Source organism: Corvus kubaryi, unplaced genomic scaffold, assembly GCF_017639235.1.
Source record: "Corvus kubaryi isolate FWS band 111438036 unplaced genomic scaffold, C.kubaryi_AGA036_p1.0 68, whole genome shotgun sequence".
Lineage (NCBI taxonomy): Eukaryota > Metazoa > Chordata > Aves > Passeriformes > Corvidae > Corvus > Corvus kubaryi.
The window spans coordinates 771,998-792,230 of NW_024582056.1; the positions used below are offsets into that span (position 1 = coordinate 771,998).

Genomic DNA, 20,233 nt, shown 5'->3' on the forward strand with positions numbered 1-20,233 from the left:
AAGTTTTAATTTTCGTGTGGTGCTCCTGAGTGAGCCTGGAGGAATAAATGTGGTCAATAAAAATACTGTTCTGGTAATCTCTGGGTTAATGTGATCTATACAGACCCTTCAACCCTTTCTCTATGTTTTGCATTAATTGCACTATATGTATTGACCAGACTGAAAGCTTGGTGATCTATGTGCAACAAACAGATTCTGTGTTTTAAAGCTCCCTGCCTGAATAAAATATTTCTTCTTTCAGGACCTTGCAGACAGTGGGACCTTCTCATGCCAGGACATACACAGTAGCTGTTTACTTCAAAGGGGAAAGAATAGGATGTGGTAAAGGGCCAAGGTACAGTAAAAAATTAATCACATGGTGTAAGAGTGTGGTGGTGTCCAAAATGACTAGACATGGAGATAGACAGCTGTATGGCTTGCCTTAGAAAAGGAAAACTGTAGAGCCTTCTTCAAACGTTTCTGCTTTAGGAATACTTGAAGGGTTCACTGTCAGCATAATTTTGGATCTTAAGGTTTTTTTGGGGACCTTGCCTTCAAGGTGGCTAGCTATTTGTGGCCCTCAGACTAGAAAATGCAGAACAGCTTCCAGGAAATAGTGTCTTTATTTTGGGATTTGCTCCTGGATTACTATGCAATTTACACTGGCAAGTTGAGTGCCACACTATTACGGATTTTTTTTTCTGAGGTTACTACGTCTAGGCATTTTGGAATGGTTCTAAGGGTTCAAAGACTTCAGCTATGAGCCCCAAAAGCCTCATTTTATGCTACCAAATCTGGTGGTGGTTATAAAAATATTGCTTTTTTAGCATTCACACATCTGTGATTTTGTTCCTTTTTTTCTCTCAAGTAAAAGCCAATGCTTTAGTGAAGAATGGACTGGAATATTTTGTTATTGATCTAAGTTAAAAAATATTCTACTGGAGCTGTAGTACTATTGCTCACATATTTATGGAAAGGCTGATATATCGTGCACTCTGGGAATTACTAGCTGCTGGTTATCCAAAAAGTTTCATTATGAAAGACTAACTAGTGCTCCACTTTGTCAGAAACTTTAGTTTATTCTGTACAGTTTAGATCTCATGTAACATGTTCTTGTTTGGCTTTCACAGTATTCAGCAAGCAGAAATGGGAGCTGCAATGGACGCACTTGAAAAATGTAAGATATTTGGGCAACAGAATTCGTACTTTATTTCCTTGTACTTTAGTGAGGCAAGGTGCAGGTTTTGTGGGGGATAAGTTCTGAACAGGACACATATGCTAAGTGCTGTCAGCTTCTAAGCAGCAGGTTTTCCTCTTAGTAGCTTCAAGACTCTTTTGTAGCAGTTGAAGTTAATATGATCTGAACAGGTATTTGTTAAAGGGAGTTGATCAGCTACAGAGGATGCAACTTCCAGGGAACCCTGTGCAATAAAATTTCATTGAGGTTTTCCATGCTTAAGTATGCAGTGGGGTGAGACTGATGCTCTGGTTGTCTCACCCTTTAATTGAGGAGAGGAGCAAAATGCAACCTTAGAAAATAAAATTTGATCTTAGATTACCAGTGGACTAGGTTAAAATCTAATAAACAGATCCCCAACAATTTAAATAGATATTTATCTGTCAAGAAGGGCTAATATCAGCTGCAGATCCAGGGATCTGTGTATACATCTCTCTAAATTATGTGCTACATGGCCAGCCTGGGAGCTGTCCTTCATTGAAATGTAGTCTCAGATAAGAATGATGGTGGGCAAGCTTCTTATATGAAATAACTTTGGTCAGTTGGGTTAAAGTGCCAGGTGTGGGTGACCTGTAAGCAAACAGATTACAAGCATTTTGTGCAGCAGAAATTCTCTGTTGAGAAGAACATGGAAAGTCAATTTTTTGCATTTCATTCAAAGGAAACATATGCAGTTCCTCAGATGTCAAAGGTTTTTTAATGTGTTATCTCTGCATCTGGAAATTCAAGAGCTTAAAAATTTCAGAAGGCAATGAATCTCTGTAGTTCAGATATGTTTTTATATCCATCTGCTAAGCATATACTTCTCACCACCAGTAAATTTGACAAGTAGAAAAATGTAACTTTCCTTCTCTGCTGAGTATCTGCAAGATGTTACTGAAGTTTTCTTTGAGTGAATTTTCTTGTGACAGTATCACCACTCAAGAGAGCTGTGAGTTTCGTGGCCTATCAATCCAAGGACTTCACAGCTCTCTTCTGACATACATATTTGTTTAAATACCATAGACCTCTAGAAGTCTGTGCTCCGGCTGCCCTTCAAAACAGAGGCAACTTTCAAGTTAGTTTCTCTGTGCCTTGCCGGTCAAGTTTTGATTATCTTTGGGGATGGAGGTTACACAACCCTTAAGGGCCCCTGTTCTATTATGTATATGGTTGTGGAGTTGCTTGGTTTGGTTGGTTTGTTCGTTGGGTTTTTTTTAATGCATATGTAGTTAACTTCAAGTGAAAGTAGTTTTCAGATACCTATTTATATGATAGCAATGATGAATTTATTACATGAATTTCCTTCTTACCATACTAAACATATTAGAGCAGGTTGCTACTGAGCTGAGCTCTTAAAGAATCATGTTACAGGCACAGTGCTGAAAATCCGATTTTCATTTTATGGGGCACATGAGCAAGAAAATATCCCAGAACTCCATTAAACAAAGCACTAGTGTTTTTGAAAACAACAGCAATTTAAAACCAATTTTGTTTAGATTGCTTTCTGGTTTAAATAAATATAGTCTCCTATGCCCAAGTTGTAAATAACTGATGAATAAACCTTTTATTCCTGTAGTGTATATAATAAAGGGCACAAATTTCACTGGCCAATAAAACAAAGCAGTAGAAAGTTATTCTGCTCTACCACAAACTCCTGCAGTTTATGTGGCATCTGCACCATATTCTCTAGCTGAGAATCCATGCTGCCTGGGACCCAGAAAAAGGAGGAAAAAGCTTGGTGCCAAGGAGGAAAAAGCTTGGTGCCAAGGTGCTCCTCCCTGAGAAGCCTCAGCTGAATTCTCTCTCAATAGCCAGTGAGAGAGAGAGCGGCCCTTTGCCAAAACATCTACCAAATTTGTTTATGGCTTTAAAGGTCAGTGTAGTAACCTTTTGCATTCATCTCAGACTGGGTAGGGAGCCAGTGGTGATCCCAGAGCTCTGTGTGATCCCAGCAGGATTTACCACCAACTGCAGCCTGTCACATACTCTACACCCCTTTGCTTTCTGACTGGATGAAGGGTGCAGGTCTCCACAGCACAAATTCGTGTGAATGTCAGCACCCTGGTCATGCAGAAAACATCACATTCTGTGAGCAGTGTGCTAAAGTGAGAGAAATTCTGTTCAATTATATAAGCTGTTTTTATAGTCTCAGTTCTAATGTGTACCTGCATATCAGCCAATGGACAAATGCTTGAAAGCAGAAGCATCCATCTCCCCAGCTATTTCTTCATCACCTCAGACTTGTCCGGTCTGTTTTAAGCAGTCTTCACTCATCCATGCTCTCAGACTATGCTAAGGCTGTCTTCTGGTACATAGCCAAGCGTTAACTTTTTCAGGAACAGACTTTACTGCATTCCATCTTGCTACACTATCACTTTCCCATTAGGATCCCTGCCATAATGTGGGGCATATAGTCAATTCTGCATGGTCTAAAACAATAATAAAAATAATGGAAACATCTGTACAATGCTTGAAACCAGTGGTTCATACTTTCTGGAGTGAGAACAAGACAAAAAATGCTGACAGCATTGACAGTAGTTTCCCATTCATTTTTCAGTATTGACCACCTGTTGCTAAGGGAACAGAATGTAAAATCCAGGTAATACCTGGCCATGTTGCTATACCAGGATTTTATATTTTTTATATTTTATTTTTGTGGGTGTATTAGATTTGGCAGTGCTTTGTAGCAGGAGAAACAGATGTAAAGAAATCATAATGAAACCAAAGTCTTAGGACACAGTCCTGGTTTACTATGTATTATAAGAAATAAATGAGTAAAAATGGTAACAACGTTGTTCCCCCCTACCTCTAATGACATCAAAGTTTAAAACAAAACAAGCTGAGGCTTTCTCTGTTACCAGTTTGTTTATTAATGTAAAATATTTCTCCTTGTGTCAGATAACTTTCCCCAGATGGCCCATCAGAAACGGTTCATTGAACGGAAGTACAGACAGGAGTTGAAAGAATTGAGGTGGGAAAGAGAGCATCAAGAGAGAGAGCCAGAAGAGACTGAAGAAGCAAGGAAATAAAAGGAGGGCACAGAAGCAGTGGCATATTTACTTACTTAATAACTCTGACTGTGGTGTATGGAGACCTAACCTAGTTTCTTGCAGATGATGAATGAAGAGTGCCTGTTGATATCAAAAAGAAAATTGTAATCTCTTCTTTAAAAGCGTGTGCAAATATAGTATTTCTTTAGTTTGGTTTTAAGTTTGGCTTTTAAATAAGATTTGGATTTAAATACTTTTAATTTTTATGAAAAGTTGTTGATTATTTTTATTATTTTTACTGTCTTGTATGAAGTAATAAAGTATTCATTTCAAAAGCTAATAGGAGGAAAAGCTCTTTAACAATTGTCTCCTGTGTCTAAGTGCTGTGTTGTCAGTGACCAGCAAAGTTACTGCATGAGCTCTGCTGTGGAGGAGGAAGGTGTTATGAGAAACTGATTCAGCTGAGCACTTAAGCATGTACCTAACTTAAGTTTTGCAGCTAAATTTACTACTTCTTGAATTTGCTAAACCAGAGTTATAAAGTTCGGGCCCTTTTTTACAGAAAATGGTACAGTAATTTAAAGGAGATACTCAGTTTTGCTTTGAACAGTGGATGCCGTATCTGAAATGTGACACAGATGTGTGTGGAAGATTGAGGAGTTTTGTTTTTAAATCACTGTTACAAGACTTGAAGAAAAAGGTACTTACGAAGCAAGAGAATGGCAGTTTCTTTTTGCAGAGAATGTACATGTAGTTTACATTAACAAGTTCAGTTTCTTTCTCAGCTTCTTGTTCTATCAGGCTGGTGTCTAATGGATTTCTTCCACAAGAAGATACCAGTGTGGCCATTACTGTGAAGTGGTGTGTTAGAAACTCTATGTGGGTGCTGCTCCGGAGAGGTTCATTGAGAACAGTTTGTGTCAAAACAAGGGCAGTTTGTCCCCAAAGTATAGTTCAAAGGTTGTGTGCAGTTTCAAGTCACCCAGTTTCCTTGATTTTTTTTGATGTCTGTGGCTTGTATTAGAAGGATGTTTCTTCTGAACAGCACCAGAAATGGAAAATCCACTGTCTGTTGGTATTTTTTCCCACTGGTTACCAACACTGTTCTTTTAATTTTGCTGCTTCAAGCCATTTGTTCCCATTAAGCTGGGTTCTCAGTACAGTCCCGTGGTAGGTAATTGTGTAGTCATTTTTTGTCTTTCTTTTCTGATAAGCAGAACAGATTGAACCCTTATTCTCCTTAGCTGCACATTTTCTTCCTTAAAGGAGAAAAGATCCTTTTTGGCCAGTCATTTTTGCATTTTCTGATGTACCATGGTTGTCTGTATTAAAATACAGGGCAGATTTGTGAACATGGATTTGTGCACAAGTCTGGCCCAAGGAATTCATGCAGATTCATGGAAGAAAACTTTTGCCCAATGGCCACACTACCCTGAGCAGCTGCTTCAGCGATTGTCTGAAGCACCTCTCTGTAGGTGTGTGATGGACATCAAGGAAAGCACTTTATTGCCGGTGCCAAAGTAGACACAAATGAAGCTGAAACATTCAGGCTACCCAAATGTCTTCCCAAAGTTTCGCTTCTGACCTAATCAGTATGTGAATTTTCAGAAGCATACTTTTCTACACTTGCAATGTGAGATGCACTTAAATACAGGGGTTTTTTTTTACACTTGAGCCCACAACACTACCTCACTTCTTCCAACTTCTATGATTTGCCTTTTCTTAATGGATTGATGCTTTAAATCCATTTTGGAGGATGAGAGAAAAGAAAAAGACAAACACATTCTGTAATTTAGAGAGTGATAATAAACCATTAGAACATAAAGGAGGGAATAAAACCAAGGTAAAGGCAGGGAGCTGCTCTCTGCTGAATGCTGCTGCCATTTGACTTTTGAGAAGTCATTGTAGCTTCTTATAGCTTCAGTCTGTAAATAAAAAGCTGAAATGCTTCTCAAGAGTAGGAAGCTTGAAAAGCACCAGCAACTCCCCTGTCCACAAGTCTTTTGTATTTCAAATTCTTTTGTATAGTTGCCCATCTGCTTCTAACAGTATGATGAAATGGTTCAGTGGTGGAGGGTTAAGTGTAACTATGTAAACCATTATTTTATTTTTCCCTCTTAACTGTGACCAGTTTCATATGTTTAACGAATAGAAAATGACTTCATTTTCAGGTGTATGATTGCTTAGCAAATTTCTCTCAGCATATCTGACATCACCAAAGTACCCCAGTGGAACTGTTAGCTCATAGTTTAACATTACTTTCATTATTCCTATATACAATTTCACTTTTCAGCTGTAAGAAGACTGCAATCTTATTCATAAATATTTTCATAAAAACTAGATTGAATTTATCAGATAGGCTGTTTCGGGGGAGGAACCCAGATCTGTTCTTTTTTTTTCTTCTTTGACCCAGAAATTGCTTGGGAAATACCAAACTTTTAAAACAATTTCTGCATTCCAGTTACTGCAGTTAATGAATTTTAGGCTTTTTACAAGAAAATGTAGATGATAACTGTGTTTTCAAAAGTGGGCTATTTTCCCTTTTTTCACTGTGTAAGTGTGGGCTAGGAAGATTGCCTGAAGCAATTTTGTTTTCCTTGTCTTGACAACAAAAAACAAAAGGTAAAAAATACTCTGCTTCCTTTGTTCAAACCACAGTGTCTTTCTGTGTACGGGCTGTCTAAAAGCAGTGGCTGTGAATGTTCCTGTTAATTTCAGGAGTTGTGGGGAATGTGAAATGTGAGCACAGTCCTTTAGAACAGACACCAAGGAGGGGAAGCCTCTCTAAGTTGCCTTTGGTAAAAATTATCATTGCACTCATGCTGATCAGTGGAACAGCTGGAGCTTATAACCAGGCAGCTTGTGCTGCTCTTTAGTAAGTGTGCAGGGGTCTCTGGTTTACTGATAAAGTCAGTCCTTTTTTGCTTCAAAGCCTGATCTGTTCTCTGATCCAGAGGTTCTCTTGGAAGATCCATTGACTTGAATTGGGTACAAGTAGATGAATGGACAACAGGGCTGAGATCTGCGTGAATCCAGCAGATCCTGTGAATATTTTAATGTGACTGTGTACAGAGCATTGAATAGAATTGTAGCTGATTTGATTGGGGATTTTAGTTGAATTTACATAAAACTGATGATGTGATTTGTAGACCCTAAGTTTGCTTTGTAAGGTTTCAGTTTCTGGAGGATTATTTAACAGCAGTACTAAGAGAACCTTGGTCTCTAAGATTGTTGTAAGCATCGTTGCTAATAAAGTTTCCAGAAAAGACTTCAGGCGTAGTTGTTACTTGCTAAAACAATTTGAAAAGATCAAAAGGCAAATCCTGATCACCTGTCTCCCTACTTCAAAGCCTCTGATTATACAGGCTACATATTTAAATGAAATAAGTGGTTCACTTGTAAGAAGTTTCTTTTTGGTGGAAGTTTGTAAAGCCCTGTAAGAGCTCAGGGAGTTGCTCATCTGCATCATTTACCACTGTGCATTGTCTTTGATGAGGATGGTATTGCAACAGCAATTTCTGTGACCCGTACATCCACCTTGCTTCTCCCCCTTCCTACCCACTCCCCACATAACATATTCACATTCTTTCTGGGGCCCTAGGATTAAATCAGCTACATGCTCCAGCCGTGCATATTTCTCTATCCATCAGGGAGCACGTTTACCTTAAGAGGCCCCTTTCTTCACCTGCCTGCTACAGATAACAAAGGGAGCACCAGCTTGCGCCCAGAGTCTCACTAACTAAGTGTATTTCCCTTTGCCTAAATCCTCACTTCATTCCTCAAAAGGATTTCAAAGCCTTTCATGAATAAGGGTATAAGTGATTCTCCTGTGACTTACAATACAATCATACCTGAATGTGTCAGTTGTGTCATTTTGTTGCTCTTCACAGCACCTTTGTGGAGGGACTATTTATCCTGGTACTAAGAGCTGAAAAGGATGAAATTGGGAGTCCAGGGCTCAGGATCTCTGTGGGAGGGCAATGATGCCTCATCCAGTGGATGCCTTAGTCTGTGGCTTAAGTATCATCCTTGAAAGCCTGCTACAGTTCCTTACCATGCCTGAGAGGGTCCTCAAGGGAGAAAAAAGAACTTGGCTGTGCAGGCTTGGCACTGACACCCTTTCGCCTTTTCCTGTGGAGACTTGGAAGACAATGACCAAGAAGACTGGGGACTCTACTATAAAAAGCCAGAGCCCAAACTGTGTGTTGCCCTCTTTAGAAAAAGTAAATAAATAAATAAAACCTTCCACTTAGAGCAGACATTCCAAAAGTAATCCATTAGCAAAGGACAGGCTCTTGAGCTGACAAATTGTGAACTTTCACTGGTGGCAGAAGCAGCTCATACATCAGTGGTCCAGAAGTGATGCAGCAGTGATGGGTAAGTGTTTGTCACTGGAGGCAGCTTGTTACTTATTTAAAGATGGGGATGGTGGTCAGGGGAACCCACGGGACCCCACTGATGCAAGCTCAGCCAACATCTCTAAAAAAAAAGTTACTTCTTTCTAAAAAAAATAAAGTTACTTCCCTGCAGGTTTCATCCTGTCATTACTTCAGTCATTTCCTCTGTCAGAACAGTTCTGACATGGTGACCAGTTTTTGCTGCCAACTAGAATTACAGATCAAATATTGCAGCTCTGTTTCCAGAGGGACACTTGAACTGGCAAACAAAAAGCAGCCATTTCTCAATCCAGCAGCATTTGAAAATGCTAATACTATTCTATATCCAATTATCAATTTCTTTTTTATATAAAAAATGATTAAAATTCTGTAAGATAAGAATTTTTAATGACCTTGTTGAACAAGTCATCCAAAATTGCTGCTCCTTAACCTTTTGTTGTGATGAAAAACATTGTCAAATATATAACTGTCTTTAAACCTTATCATTAAGGAAAAATAGGTATCACACCATCTGAAGGAAAACATCTTTTTTTCCTTATCCCTGATGTTTAAAATTTCTGTCATTCAGTGCTGCTATCTTCTTCCTTCTTCCAAAAACCAAACCAAACATTTTAAATGTGTGTTCCACCTGTCAGGATGTGTCAGATTTTACAACCAATATCCCATCTCTGTTGGTGTCTGTACATTCACAATCAAAATCAATCTGTATGTTACTGCTTTCTGGTTTTTGAACCAGGGCTTGACCAGACATCCAAAATAGTGTGACACTACCAACCTCATAAGCCCTCAAAACCTTCAGACAACTCCATGGCTTTACCCCAAAACAGATTTTCCATTCCTTTTGCTCCCATTACTTTTATTTTAATTATTATTATTTTTCAATGTTTTTTCATTGTTTATTTGTTCTTAATGTGATCTGCAACACTACTGTCTTCTATTTCAAGGTTCCCTGATCTTTGCTTCTGCTTAGCAGATATGACATCAATTCCCTGCTCACTGTGAGACTAGAAAATAAATGACCTTGAACTCTTTGCTCTTGCAAGTCATACCTCAACACTTACATCAGAAATCAAGTGCCCACAGCAAGAACAAAAACCTCACTGCATATCCGTGGAAATAAAGTACTGAATCTTTCCAGTACAATTTCAGGGGATTCTGTCAGACGTTTTAAGAGAGGCTGTGAATTCTTGAGGCATGCAGTGATGTACTTTTTGCAGCTTATGTTGTGAATTTATGCAGTTGGATTAAGTTTGGCATCTATTTCAGCTGGCAGCTTATAAATGGACGTTTATACATGTAAGTGAGGAGAGAGAGGTAAGAAAAGGCAGAACAGATGCCTAAAACACTAGAAAAAGGCTTATATCAGCACTGACTGCTGAGAAGCAGATTGATTTGGATTGAAAAATGTTAACTACTTTCAAATACAGACTGAAAAATATGAGGTTTCAGTGTAACATAAATACAATTCTGTGCCGTGTGCTTGGGATAATGATGGCTTAAAAAATGCATTCAGAGTTGAGTTTTATGCAAAGCTAGAAAATAAATCTTATTGGTAAGATATGGGAAATCTATTAAAAGTGAGACAATAAAACTTTTAATATCCTAGAGGTACAGAGGTGGGAAGTAATCTAGTAAAGCTGTAATAGTTTTCTAGATTTTAATTAGGAACATAGTTGAATATGTGGGTGTTTGGTGTAAATGCAGTTGTGTATGTATATATTTATTTACTTAATGGAATATTGAAGTTTTTGCTCATTGCAACGTGATACCTTTTTACCAAGGAAAGAAAAAAGATTCTCTGCGTTCATTTTTTAACAGGTATTTAGATATTGGTTTTATTGAAGTAGTGTCCAGAGATCTTCACTACGACTGGGGCTTTTCATGCCAGCCGCTATGAACACAAAATGACAGGCAGCTCCTGACCCAGAAAGAAATGGAAAGGAAGCAACAACTTACTCAAAGTCACCAAACAGGTCAAGGGTAGAAATGAGAACAAAACCTGAATCTGTCAAGTCCTAGCTGAGATTTGTCCTCTTCATACTTCATAGCTACTTATTTACACCATTTAGCTTTGGATGTTGTAGCTGGTTTGTTTCTGCATTAATATGGGTATTTTAAATTTCATGCACAGCAGCCTAGAATGGGGCTTTACCTAATCTCTTTCATACTGAAAGCTTATAAAAGTAATTTTAAAAAGTGAAAGAAAATTCAAGCAGCTGGTCCTGCATGGTGGGAGCTTCTCTCCACAGCCATCAGGTTCACAGTTGCTGCTGAGCTCCTGCTGTGGCAGCTCAAGCTCATAGCTCCAAGGCCACTGCTCAGCACCTCGGGACAGTGTGTGACAGGCATCACTCGGGTAGGAACCAGCAGCGTTGTCACCTTGCCTTGGAGCTGAGGTTTGGCCCTGCTATGCACACGCAGGAGAAAGCAGATCTCCCTGCTGGATTCACAGCCAGCTGTTACTGCCTGTAGTTTTGTAAAGTCTGTATCCTCCCCAGATCCATTAGAGGTTAGTATGACTCTAAGCACAGGATATATTCCAGCATGGTGACAGAAGGAAATAAGCATGCAAACAGCTGTGCTCTCATCTGTGAAAAGTACTTGGCTTCAAAGTGCCTAAGATACTTCCTTGGTTCCTTGAAAAGGAATTGTTTGAGAGCTTTTGGGGCTGCAGATAGGTAGAGGGGGCCATGGATAAACATCACAAAAAGAGAGGAGCATCCTCTCTTCTTGGTCTTGTGCTGCCACGTGTGCTGGTTGCTGCAGGAGGATTGGTGGCTGCTGGTCCAGGGCAGTAACGGAAGGTGGAAGTGCAGGCTGGAGCACGATCCTCACTGGGAGTGTTGTGTGCCAGTACCAGGGCTGGTGGGAATATATCCTGTGCCTTTTCAGCTGGTGAGAAAGCAGGCAGAGGAATGAGCACAGAGTTTAGCCCAGCCTTGACTGGCAGAAACCAGTGAGATGGTCGTGAGAGCTGGAAGTAGAAACAGGTTCTTTACTATGCAAGCTGTTGTTAACCCCTGACCAAAACACTACTTCCTGCAAGGCAGTGAGGAGTAAGGCTAGAGGTCCAGAGGACAGTACATCAGAAGAAGAGCCCAGTTCCATCAGCTGGTGCTTCCATACTGTTTGGTAATGGCCTATCTCATGGATTCCCATGTTTTGAGGGGATTTTTGCCTGGTCCCATGCATGCATGCATTGTACAGGCAGGCATATGTGTGCACACATGTGTAGGGAGTGAAACACATGAGTGTGTGTGTGTGTGGGTTTGTGTTTGTACAAAGAAGTTTGGGACTGTGCAAGTGTGGAAATGAAGGAGGCCCAGAGAGACAGCTGCATGACTCCTTTGCCTCCCAGGCAGATCTGTCATTTCTGGCTCTAGGATTGGTTTGTTTATTCTGTTTAATGATGCTGACCTTTGTGTTGGATAAGTTGGCCTGTTGCAAGGCTAGGATTTGTGGCCTTTTGGGACTTTAGTTGTTTGGAAGACTGAGGATTTTTTTACTACATCAGGTCCAAAGAGAATGAATTCTGATGACCCAGCTGCCCTTATAACTCATTTGCCCTTTACCTTTTGACAGAAAAAGTGACTTCAGACTTAGTCATATGTTAGAGACTGTCTAAATTTGAAGAATATTCTTGTAATAAATGATGTCCTATGACAAAGAAAAATTTAAAGTTCTTTTGAAAGTTCCTATTTTTACAATGTATTGCATATGCTTTCTTGGGGAAAACTAATCTTGAATTTGCCATGTGAGTTTTAGAAAGGACTTACTTGGAAAAGTAGGAAAAAAAAATTGGATACATTGCAGGGAGTATTGCCTCAAAATTCATTGTCTTCCTTGAGAGATCTTATGCCTTTATATGTTACTTTATTGGTCTCTGTATGAACAACCAGTTTCTTAAGAAATGGCCCCCAAATCTTTCTTGATTTTGGGCCCCCCAATCCAATTCCAGAATCTCTTTTAGCTAAACAAATCCCTCAGGATTAGCACAGAAGTGTTTGCACCTGAGATGTTTTACAGCACATCAACCAACAGCTTCATCTCTTTTCCAGTCCCTAGAATTTTAGTGGCTACTGTTCTGCAATCCTTATGCCTAAGATTAATTTTAAAACATGACTGTCTGTCTCTGTTGAGCTGAGAACGTCAGCTGGAAGTGGGAAATCATGTTGTTTTCACTTGCTGTCCATGGCAGGGGCTTTGCAAGCTCTGCTGGCAGCTACAACTTCACTGTCGGCAGCCGGAGGGCCATGCAGGTCACAGCCCAGAGACCCACAGGCTGCCCAGGTGGCCCCGGAGCTCAGTTGACTGTCACATAAATACAAGAGCCAAAAATTCTGACCTGTTTACTTCCCCCCAGCTCCACTGGTCCTGCTGGGTGGAAAGCAGGGAAGGGGGAACAGAGAGATTTTAGTACTTTTCATGGTAAGTTAAGCAGCACTCTTTCTGACTTCTCACAGGAAAGGGATCTGCTGAGTAAGAAAGTGCTGATTTCACATTGTTGTTTTTCGCAGTAGAGCTACGCTGTAAGTACCAAGCCTGAGAGGAAGGAGAGCATAGTCAAATTAATGAAAAATAGGTTATGATGATAAATTATTCAAGTGGATAAAATTACTTTAGGTTTGGAAGACACTGAAACTTAAGGGCCAGATCCTTTTCTGGTGTAAAAGGATTCAGTTTCATCCCTTTCAGGGAAACAAAGGGAACTTACATCATTCAGTTCAGGATCTGACTATGACTGGCAGCATAAGCACTCATTTAAAACTCAGTGGCATATATTTCATCTACTTTGGGTGACAGCCATAAGGTGAATGTTTTAAATTCTGGCATGGCATAGCCTTTCTTTTGAGATCTGTGGTGTGATTTTAAAGGGGATGAGATAAAAGCTGTGCCTCTCCAAAGGCACATTTTCTCTGATGTTAAAGGAAACAATGTAAAAATATGCCCACTAAATAAATCATCAGGGACTTTCAGAATAGATCACATCCTTATGTCTTAAAACTTGTAATACAACTGAAGTTGTTCACTTGAACTCAGTTTCTTTTGTTCAGCAATTTTTCCCTACAAGGAGGCATGTGTAGAGAAGGCAAGCCTGGAGGAGACACCCCTTCAGAACAGGTTCCAGTGAACAGAGATAAAGAAGCTCCTCTTTTGACTTCTGGCATGGCACTATCAGAAGTTTAGTCCTCATTAATCCCACTCCCCACTTCCCAAGGAGGTGATAGTGGAGAACAGATGGAAGGCTGTTACTCTGCTAAAGGTGAATACCAGCAAGCCGTGAGTGCACCTGGCTCTGCAGAATGGCCTCTGGATTTTTAAGTGCCTTAGCCAACACAGGGGAGGAATTGTGCTCATTTGGCTTCTGCTGCTCTAGGATGACTTTTCAGTGACATTTTCCTTCAGCTTGCATGCACATATGCACACAGTTGTGGAGGGCACAACCAGCTTTTGCAGGCCATGTTTGGAGTTAGAACTTGCAGTCAGTTGCACCCGTAGAAAAAATAGAATACCCCAAAATCAAGAACTTCTAGTAAGTTCTTTTATTGTACTGAACTCTAAGGCTGAATCACATCCTACCAAGCAGCAGACACTGAAGTCATAGCTATGGCCCCCCTAGGCCCCTGCTGTGATTAGTGGAGGGAGAAAGCCATGTCTCCAGAGACTAGTTCATGTCTTAGGCAGGATGAATCACCCCCTCTTGTCTGAGAAGCAAAGGGTGACACCTCTTTTATCTTTCTGAACAGTCTAATGCCCATAGTTACATGAGTTGAATCCAGGTTTTAAACATTTGTGGCACATAGCTATAAGACACAAGTGCTCACATTAAGCCAGCGTGGCATGGCCTCCTTAACACTTTGCATAGCCATTGCTGTGAGGAGAATGCTTCTTTATCCCCAAATGACTCTTTCAACCATCCCCTTGTGTGCAGATGTGAAGAGGAGTGACAGTTTCTCCAAAGTGAGAGTATTTTCAAATGTCAAGAAGCTTTATTTTTTAATGTGTTAAACCATATAAAATCCCCAGATAATATACCTCATAAATGAAATGAGACTAATTAGTAGGAAAGTAATAAGAGAGCATTTACAGGGGTTACATCCTGAGGTCCAGTCACAGCTATAGAAAATGTGGGAGAGGGGTAAAAACTGCAATCTGCTTTATTCCTCTAGCACTGGCATTCACAGTTGTTAATTAACCCCAGCAAGGGCAACCTTAGAATGGCAAAATGAGGAGAAAAATGTTAAGGGACTATGAACTTTGTCTTTCCTTTCTCTCCCCTTTGTCTCCTGTCAGTGTCCCTGGGCAGGCACAAGCTCCTCACTGCTGAGCCAACCTGTCCTTGCATCCATAGCAGGGCTATGTCTCTATCCTCCTATCTCTTTGTTGCAAACTAGGAAACTTGGGTTCAAGCTTTTTCCGTGAAAAGAGCTACTGGAACACCACAAAGCTCTTTTGGCACAGGTCATCAAGGTTATGTAGCTGCCCAACTCCTTTTTTTAGATGAGAGTCTATTACCCATTTGAAAAGGCAGAAAGAAGCACTTCTTGACTTTTGGAATTGGAAGGGTAAGCCTGTTATGGCTTTTGAGCACTTGCGTACAAAGGTATGGAGAGTTATGTGAGGGCTTAAAACAGACTGTGGAATTGGAATACCATCTGTGACAGCAGAAGTGGAAGCTGTTGTAGTGACTGCACAGTAAAGGATCCAAATGGCAAATTTATGTTCTGGGTTTCTTAAGCTTGAATAGAAGTATAAGGTCTCTTTCTTAACTCATCTGAGTCAAGAGGGTCCTTCCCTTGACTTTAATGAGCATCTATATTGAGCTGAAAGTTGAACCTTGAAATGAAACCTTGGCATCCAGGTAACTGAGATTTTAAAAGCATGAATTTACAGTTTGTCAAAACATCAAGGAGATACTGCTCCTGATGATGAAACAGCATCTATGCTACGTACTAAATCATAATGTACTTAGTGAAACACAGATGTCTCCCGAAGGAAAATGCCTATTGAGAACCAGACCCAGGTTGAACTAGGGTTCACAGCTTTTAACCATCACCTACACCTGAACAGCTACAGGCTCTCTTGGAACAAGGCAGAATTCTAAATGCTTGAGGCAAACACAGCTGAAGGAGTGTGCAGTCAAATCAGTGTCCACTGCAAAAGCAGCATCTGTGTCTATAGAATGATTAAAGGAGCTGGATGGAAAGGGAACAAAATGATGAGGAGATGCTGTGGCTGAATTAAAACTGCTGAGAAGTCAAATAAGATAAAAAAATAAAGGACAGGACTGACTTCAGCTGTCACAAAAGAAAAAAAAATTATGAACAAGCAGGTGCCGTGAGAGAACAGGCATGTTGCGAGCAACACAATTTAATCACTGTGCCAATCTGAAGTTTACCAGGTCATTGTGGAGAAAAATCACCAACAGGGTGCCAGGGAACACTTTCTTCTTTGTTTTCTCTCAAAACTTAAATTGTTTAAATTTGTTTCCTCTCAACTTTAATGGATGTGTTCTCTTAATCTTTTTATTTTTAGTCCAGTCTTCTTGAATATGTGCATTGATTGCACCTCAGCTACCTTCAAAATTTTCACTAGCCTAATTACTCTTAGAGTTTTGCTCATGTTTAGGCTGAACTTTTTCGTTCTTTGCTTATGGCCATTACTTCTTTTTCTGTTTTCTTCTGAGACTTGGTGTAATTTCCTTCCTTCATTTACATTGTTACCTTGAAGATATTTACAGGGAATGTTTGTTTTCTTCCTGAGGTTTTCTTTTCCCCTGTGTTGATCTTTTCAGTTCCTTTCTTTTTCCTTCTCTCTCCCTAATTTGTATGCTCTCCACCTCTTATTACCAGTACAGCTAACATTTTGACTAATTTCTCATGTGATTTTTTTCTCATGTATTTAAGATTAATAGCTAAGTAGCAGAACTGACCTTAAAAATCTGTGAGGGACATTTCCATAAAAATACTGGATAGTATCTCTTTTTCACACTGCTTCATGGTTTTAATGTCCACAAGCAGCAAGCTTGTATTGCTAAGCCACAGTTACACACATGCACACAAATAAATATCTTTAGCCTTCATTTTTTTGCAAGTACAACTTTATATTCCCATTTCTTTAATACCTCCGTGGTGCATATCTTAAACTGCCCCGACCTGCACAGGTTCTGTATAACTCGTGTACATACGTGAGACCAGTGTGTGCATTTGAACAAGCAGAGTCTGTGCTCATCCAGGAAACACTGAAATGGCATTCAGTGGGCATGTCCTCCTCCTTTTTGGATGCCAGTCCAGGTTTACAGCTGTGTATAAGTGTGTTGACCTGCATGTAGACATCTAACAGGATTTTCAGAAGTGTCTAGGCAGGCTGAGCCCCTCATTTCCTGATTTTACTGGTTTACCCCTGAATTCCTTCAGATGTTTGCTACCTATTCTGCATAAGCTTGCCTGGGCGGGAACTACCATTTTCTCCAGGCAGTACTGAGAAGAGCAGAGCCCTGCTGTAACCAACCAGACAGTGCCTAACAGCAGCAAAACAAAACCAGAGTGGTGCCCAGGGTACGTGCAGTGGGAATTAGCACGAAGTAGAAGGAGCCGAGGAAAAACACACCATGGAACTGGTTCATCTGATGATGAGGGAGTGAAGAAATGAAGATGAGATTTATCTTAGCACTTCAAGATGAGGCACTGTCTTTCTGTTCTTTGCAAATAGATCGATTATAAATACCCCAAATAAAGGAAGGTGTTGGATGTATAAACAGTGCAAGAATGTACATTTCCTTAAAATCTCTGGCTGCACATTTGTGTATAAAAGTTACCTAATAAATGGAGAGATGCAACCTGAGAATGTGTCTGTGCAGGTAATATGGTGCCAAGGAATGGGAATCTCGAGTCTGTCAGAAAAAGAAATGTGTTTAACAAGCCACAAGCTCAAGAAGATACAGTTCCTTTGCCCTGAACCCCCTGCTGTCACTGGCTGCTGTCAACTGGAGGGTTTGATTTCAATGTTGTGAGAAACCTCAGGCAATCTCACACAGTGCAAGTGAGAAAATGACAGCCCTGTGATGATGCAGCCAGTTTTCCTGATCAGCGTGATTGTATGAGAGCGCTGTACTTAGTTATATCGATTTGTCTCTGAGAGCTCTTTCTGCCACATAAATCTCATTGAAAATCTTTAAAGATCTTGCCCCAGAAGGCCATTATGTTATTTTTCTCTGTAAAAAGAAGCAGAGCCAGGAATTCATTTCTCAAAGTTTTAACTAGATCACTCCATTTATGAGGAAGGTGTGAATTCATCTGTTTTACATTTTGAAACATCTAAAAACAGCACTGCACTTTATTATCAACCTTTACTTCTAAGCAGTACTACAAAGAGCTGTATTTATCTCCTCTCCCTTTCTTTCTTGGATAAAGAGGTCTGAATAAAGAAAATCACCTTTCTTTTAGATGGGGAATAGGAAGGAGCATTGTGCTTATTGTAGATCAAGCCTTAAGTACAATAGGCACCACATTGTAAAGATACTATTTGTACCACTTTAGTTAAAAGCCTGGTAGTGCTTCCCTTATGGAAATTTTCTTTACAGTGGCTAATATTATTTTAAAAATAAATAACCACTTTGAATTAAGAATCAAGCATTTCAACTCAGCCAGAGCTAAGGAAGTTCAAAATACAGGTTCACATTAAGTCTCCATAGAATTATCAACATGTCTGAGTCATAAAGTGTGTCTTTACACCTGGCAGACTCATTTCTTCTAGCATATATAGAAGTAAACATGAGAAAATACAAGTTTGACCTTTTTTAACTTGACAAAACCACTTTTTTCAAATAAGTGAATCTTGAGTTTGAATTATCCGTAACACAGAAAGAACCTAAACACCTACATGTGTGTGAGTTTTAGGCTGTTCAGGTACAGAATAGATTGTATGACAGGACTATAAGGACTATTTAGTAATACTAAATATTTGGTACCATCAAATTTTTTTCCTCTTTAATAGCCTACTATATTATATTATTCCTTGGCTTGCTCTGTCACTCTGCACAGATGCAGTAATCTACGCACACCCTGTAACAGGACTGGGGACTTAATTTCCTTCTCCTCTTTTCTTCTAAATAAACTAACTCCAAGAACTTTTACAGCCAGGATGTGCCCAAGTGTCATTTATTCATTTAAACTGTGCAGCCTAGCGCAACTTAAATATAATTACTGTACATCAGAACAAAGCTAACTTCATAAAGCCATGACATGGCCAGCAACATCTGATTAGACAAGCATCCTCCTACAAGCAGAACCATTGGCAGCAAAGGAGGGTGCTGCTTTAATCCAGGACAATAACAGCAATTAATGCTGTGGTCACAAACTTGCTCCGTTGGAGGGGACAGCTACAGTGGTCATTTCTTTGAAATTGGCTTCATACAAAAGTACAGGTGTATCCCTCTGCAATAAATGACAAAATTATGTTCTGCTTAATTTTACTATTATTTCCTAAAGTACATTCACATTTGTGAGTTCTCTCCAAACCTTCTTGCTCTAGGTATTCTTATTCTGACATTATAGTAAATGACTTGAAGTTGCTACAGCAAACAGATGAGAAGTGTAATGCAGTAAAGCAGCAGGGTTTCTGAGGGCTGGAACCAGCAGTGCCCAACAGTACATTTGTTACACATATACCTTTAGTCACAAGTACAACTCTCATACCTGAAGCATATCAGCATATCTTCACAAGTGTGGAAGTGTTTTTTAAAGTGACAGTTCAGACTGATTAGAGCTTGAATCCATGTCCCAGACTTGAAGAAAACAGGGCATGAATCTTGCCCAGATTGATGCACATATCTCACTTTATGCACCAGGACTAGTGCCTTTAGTTTCCCTGAATTGACAGACTAAATAATCATCATATACAAAGAAATTCAAAGTCAGTTTCTGAGCCTCCAGGCTATAGAAGCCAACACCATGTTTTTTGGAGCAGTCTTTAAATGTCTGAGCTCCCTTTGATCCCCCTTTCCCCTGATCCTGATGGTTCAGGTTTATGGGAGAGATGTAAATACGGCCACTAACACTTTATGACAGTCCAATTTATATTCCTGCCAGGCACAATGTTTCTCTAGCTGCCCCTCAACACTCCTTTACATTTCCTTCAGTGGCAACCCATTTTGTACTTAGGTGAGAAAAACACAGACTCTTGTCTCCCTCTTCCATGGCTGACAATAAGGGGATGGAGGGGTAGGAAGAGAACTCTAGCTGGCCACTCTGTTCATAGGAAAGAGGTTTTCCTAAAGCTACTTTTTAGGTCTTCCTTTCAGTGTTGGAGGAACCATATTTTTGTCTCTTTCCTAAACTCAACACCCCTTACGCCAAACAAAAATATGTGCCCTATTTGCCAAGGAGCCTAGAAAGTGTTCTTGTGGTCTCTGTCTCACTGCTGTCCCAAAGAGATTGGGCAGTGGGAAGGCAGTCTAATGGGGAAGTGTTTTCCCTTGAGTAATGAAAATACCTTCTGGAGTTTGCATTTTCTGACTTCATCACAACATTAGCTCCAGCAATGACAGTTGTAACTCGTGCTGACAGTACTGGACATATAAAAAAGAGCTTTTGGAGTTCACCAATTATTAAAAGGTACCTAGTGAGTGCCCAGAACTACCTGCATCA

The 20,233-nt window shown here is 39.9% G+C and overlaps 1 protein-coding gene across 3 annotated transcripts in view; it reads left to right on the top strand.

Moving 5' to 3' along the window:
* DROSHA (drosha ribonuclease III) overlaps positions 1-7,456 on the top strand; it is a 75,344-nt gene extending 67,888 nt beyond the window's left edge. For all 3 annotated transcript variants that reach the window (XM_042048665.1, XM_042048666.1, XM_042048667.1), the window contains 3 exons: positions 242-334; positions 1,110-1,156; positions 4,097-7,456. In XM_042048665.1, the coding sequence (XP_041904599.1) occupies positions 242-334; positions 1,110-1,156; positions 4,097-4,227 (271 nt within the window). In that variant the 3' untranslated portion in view covers positions 4,228-7,456. The remainder of the gene's footprint in view (positions 1-241; positions 335-1,109; positions 1,157-4,096) is intronic.
* Positions 7,457-20,233: the final 12,777 nt, after the last annotated feature.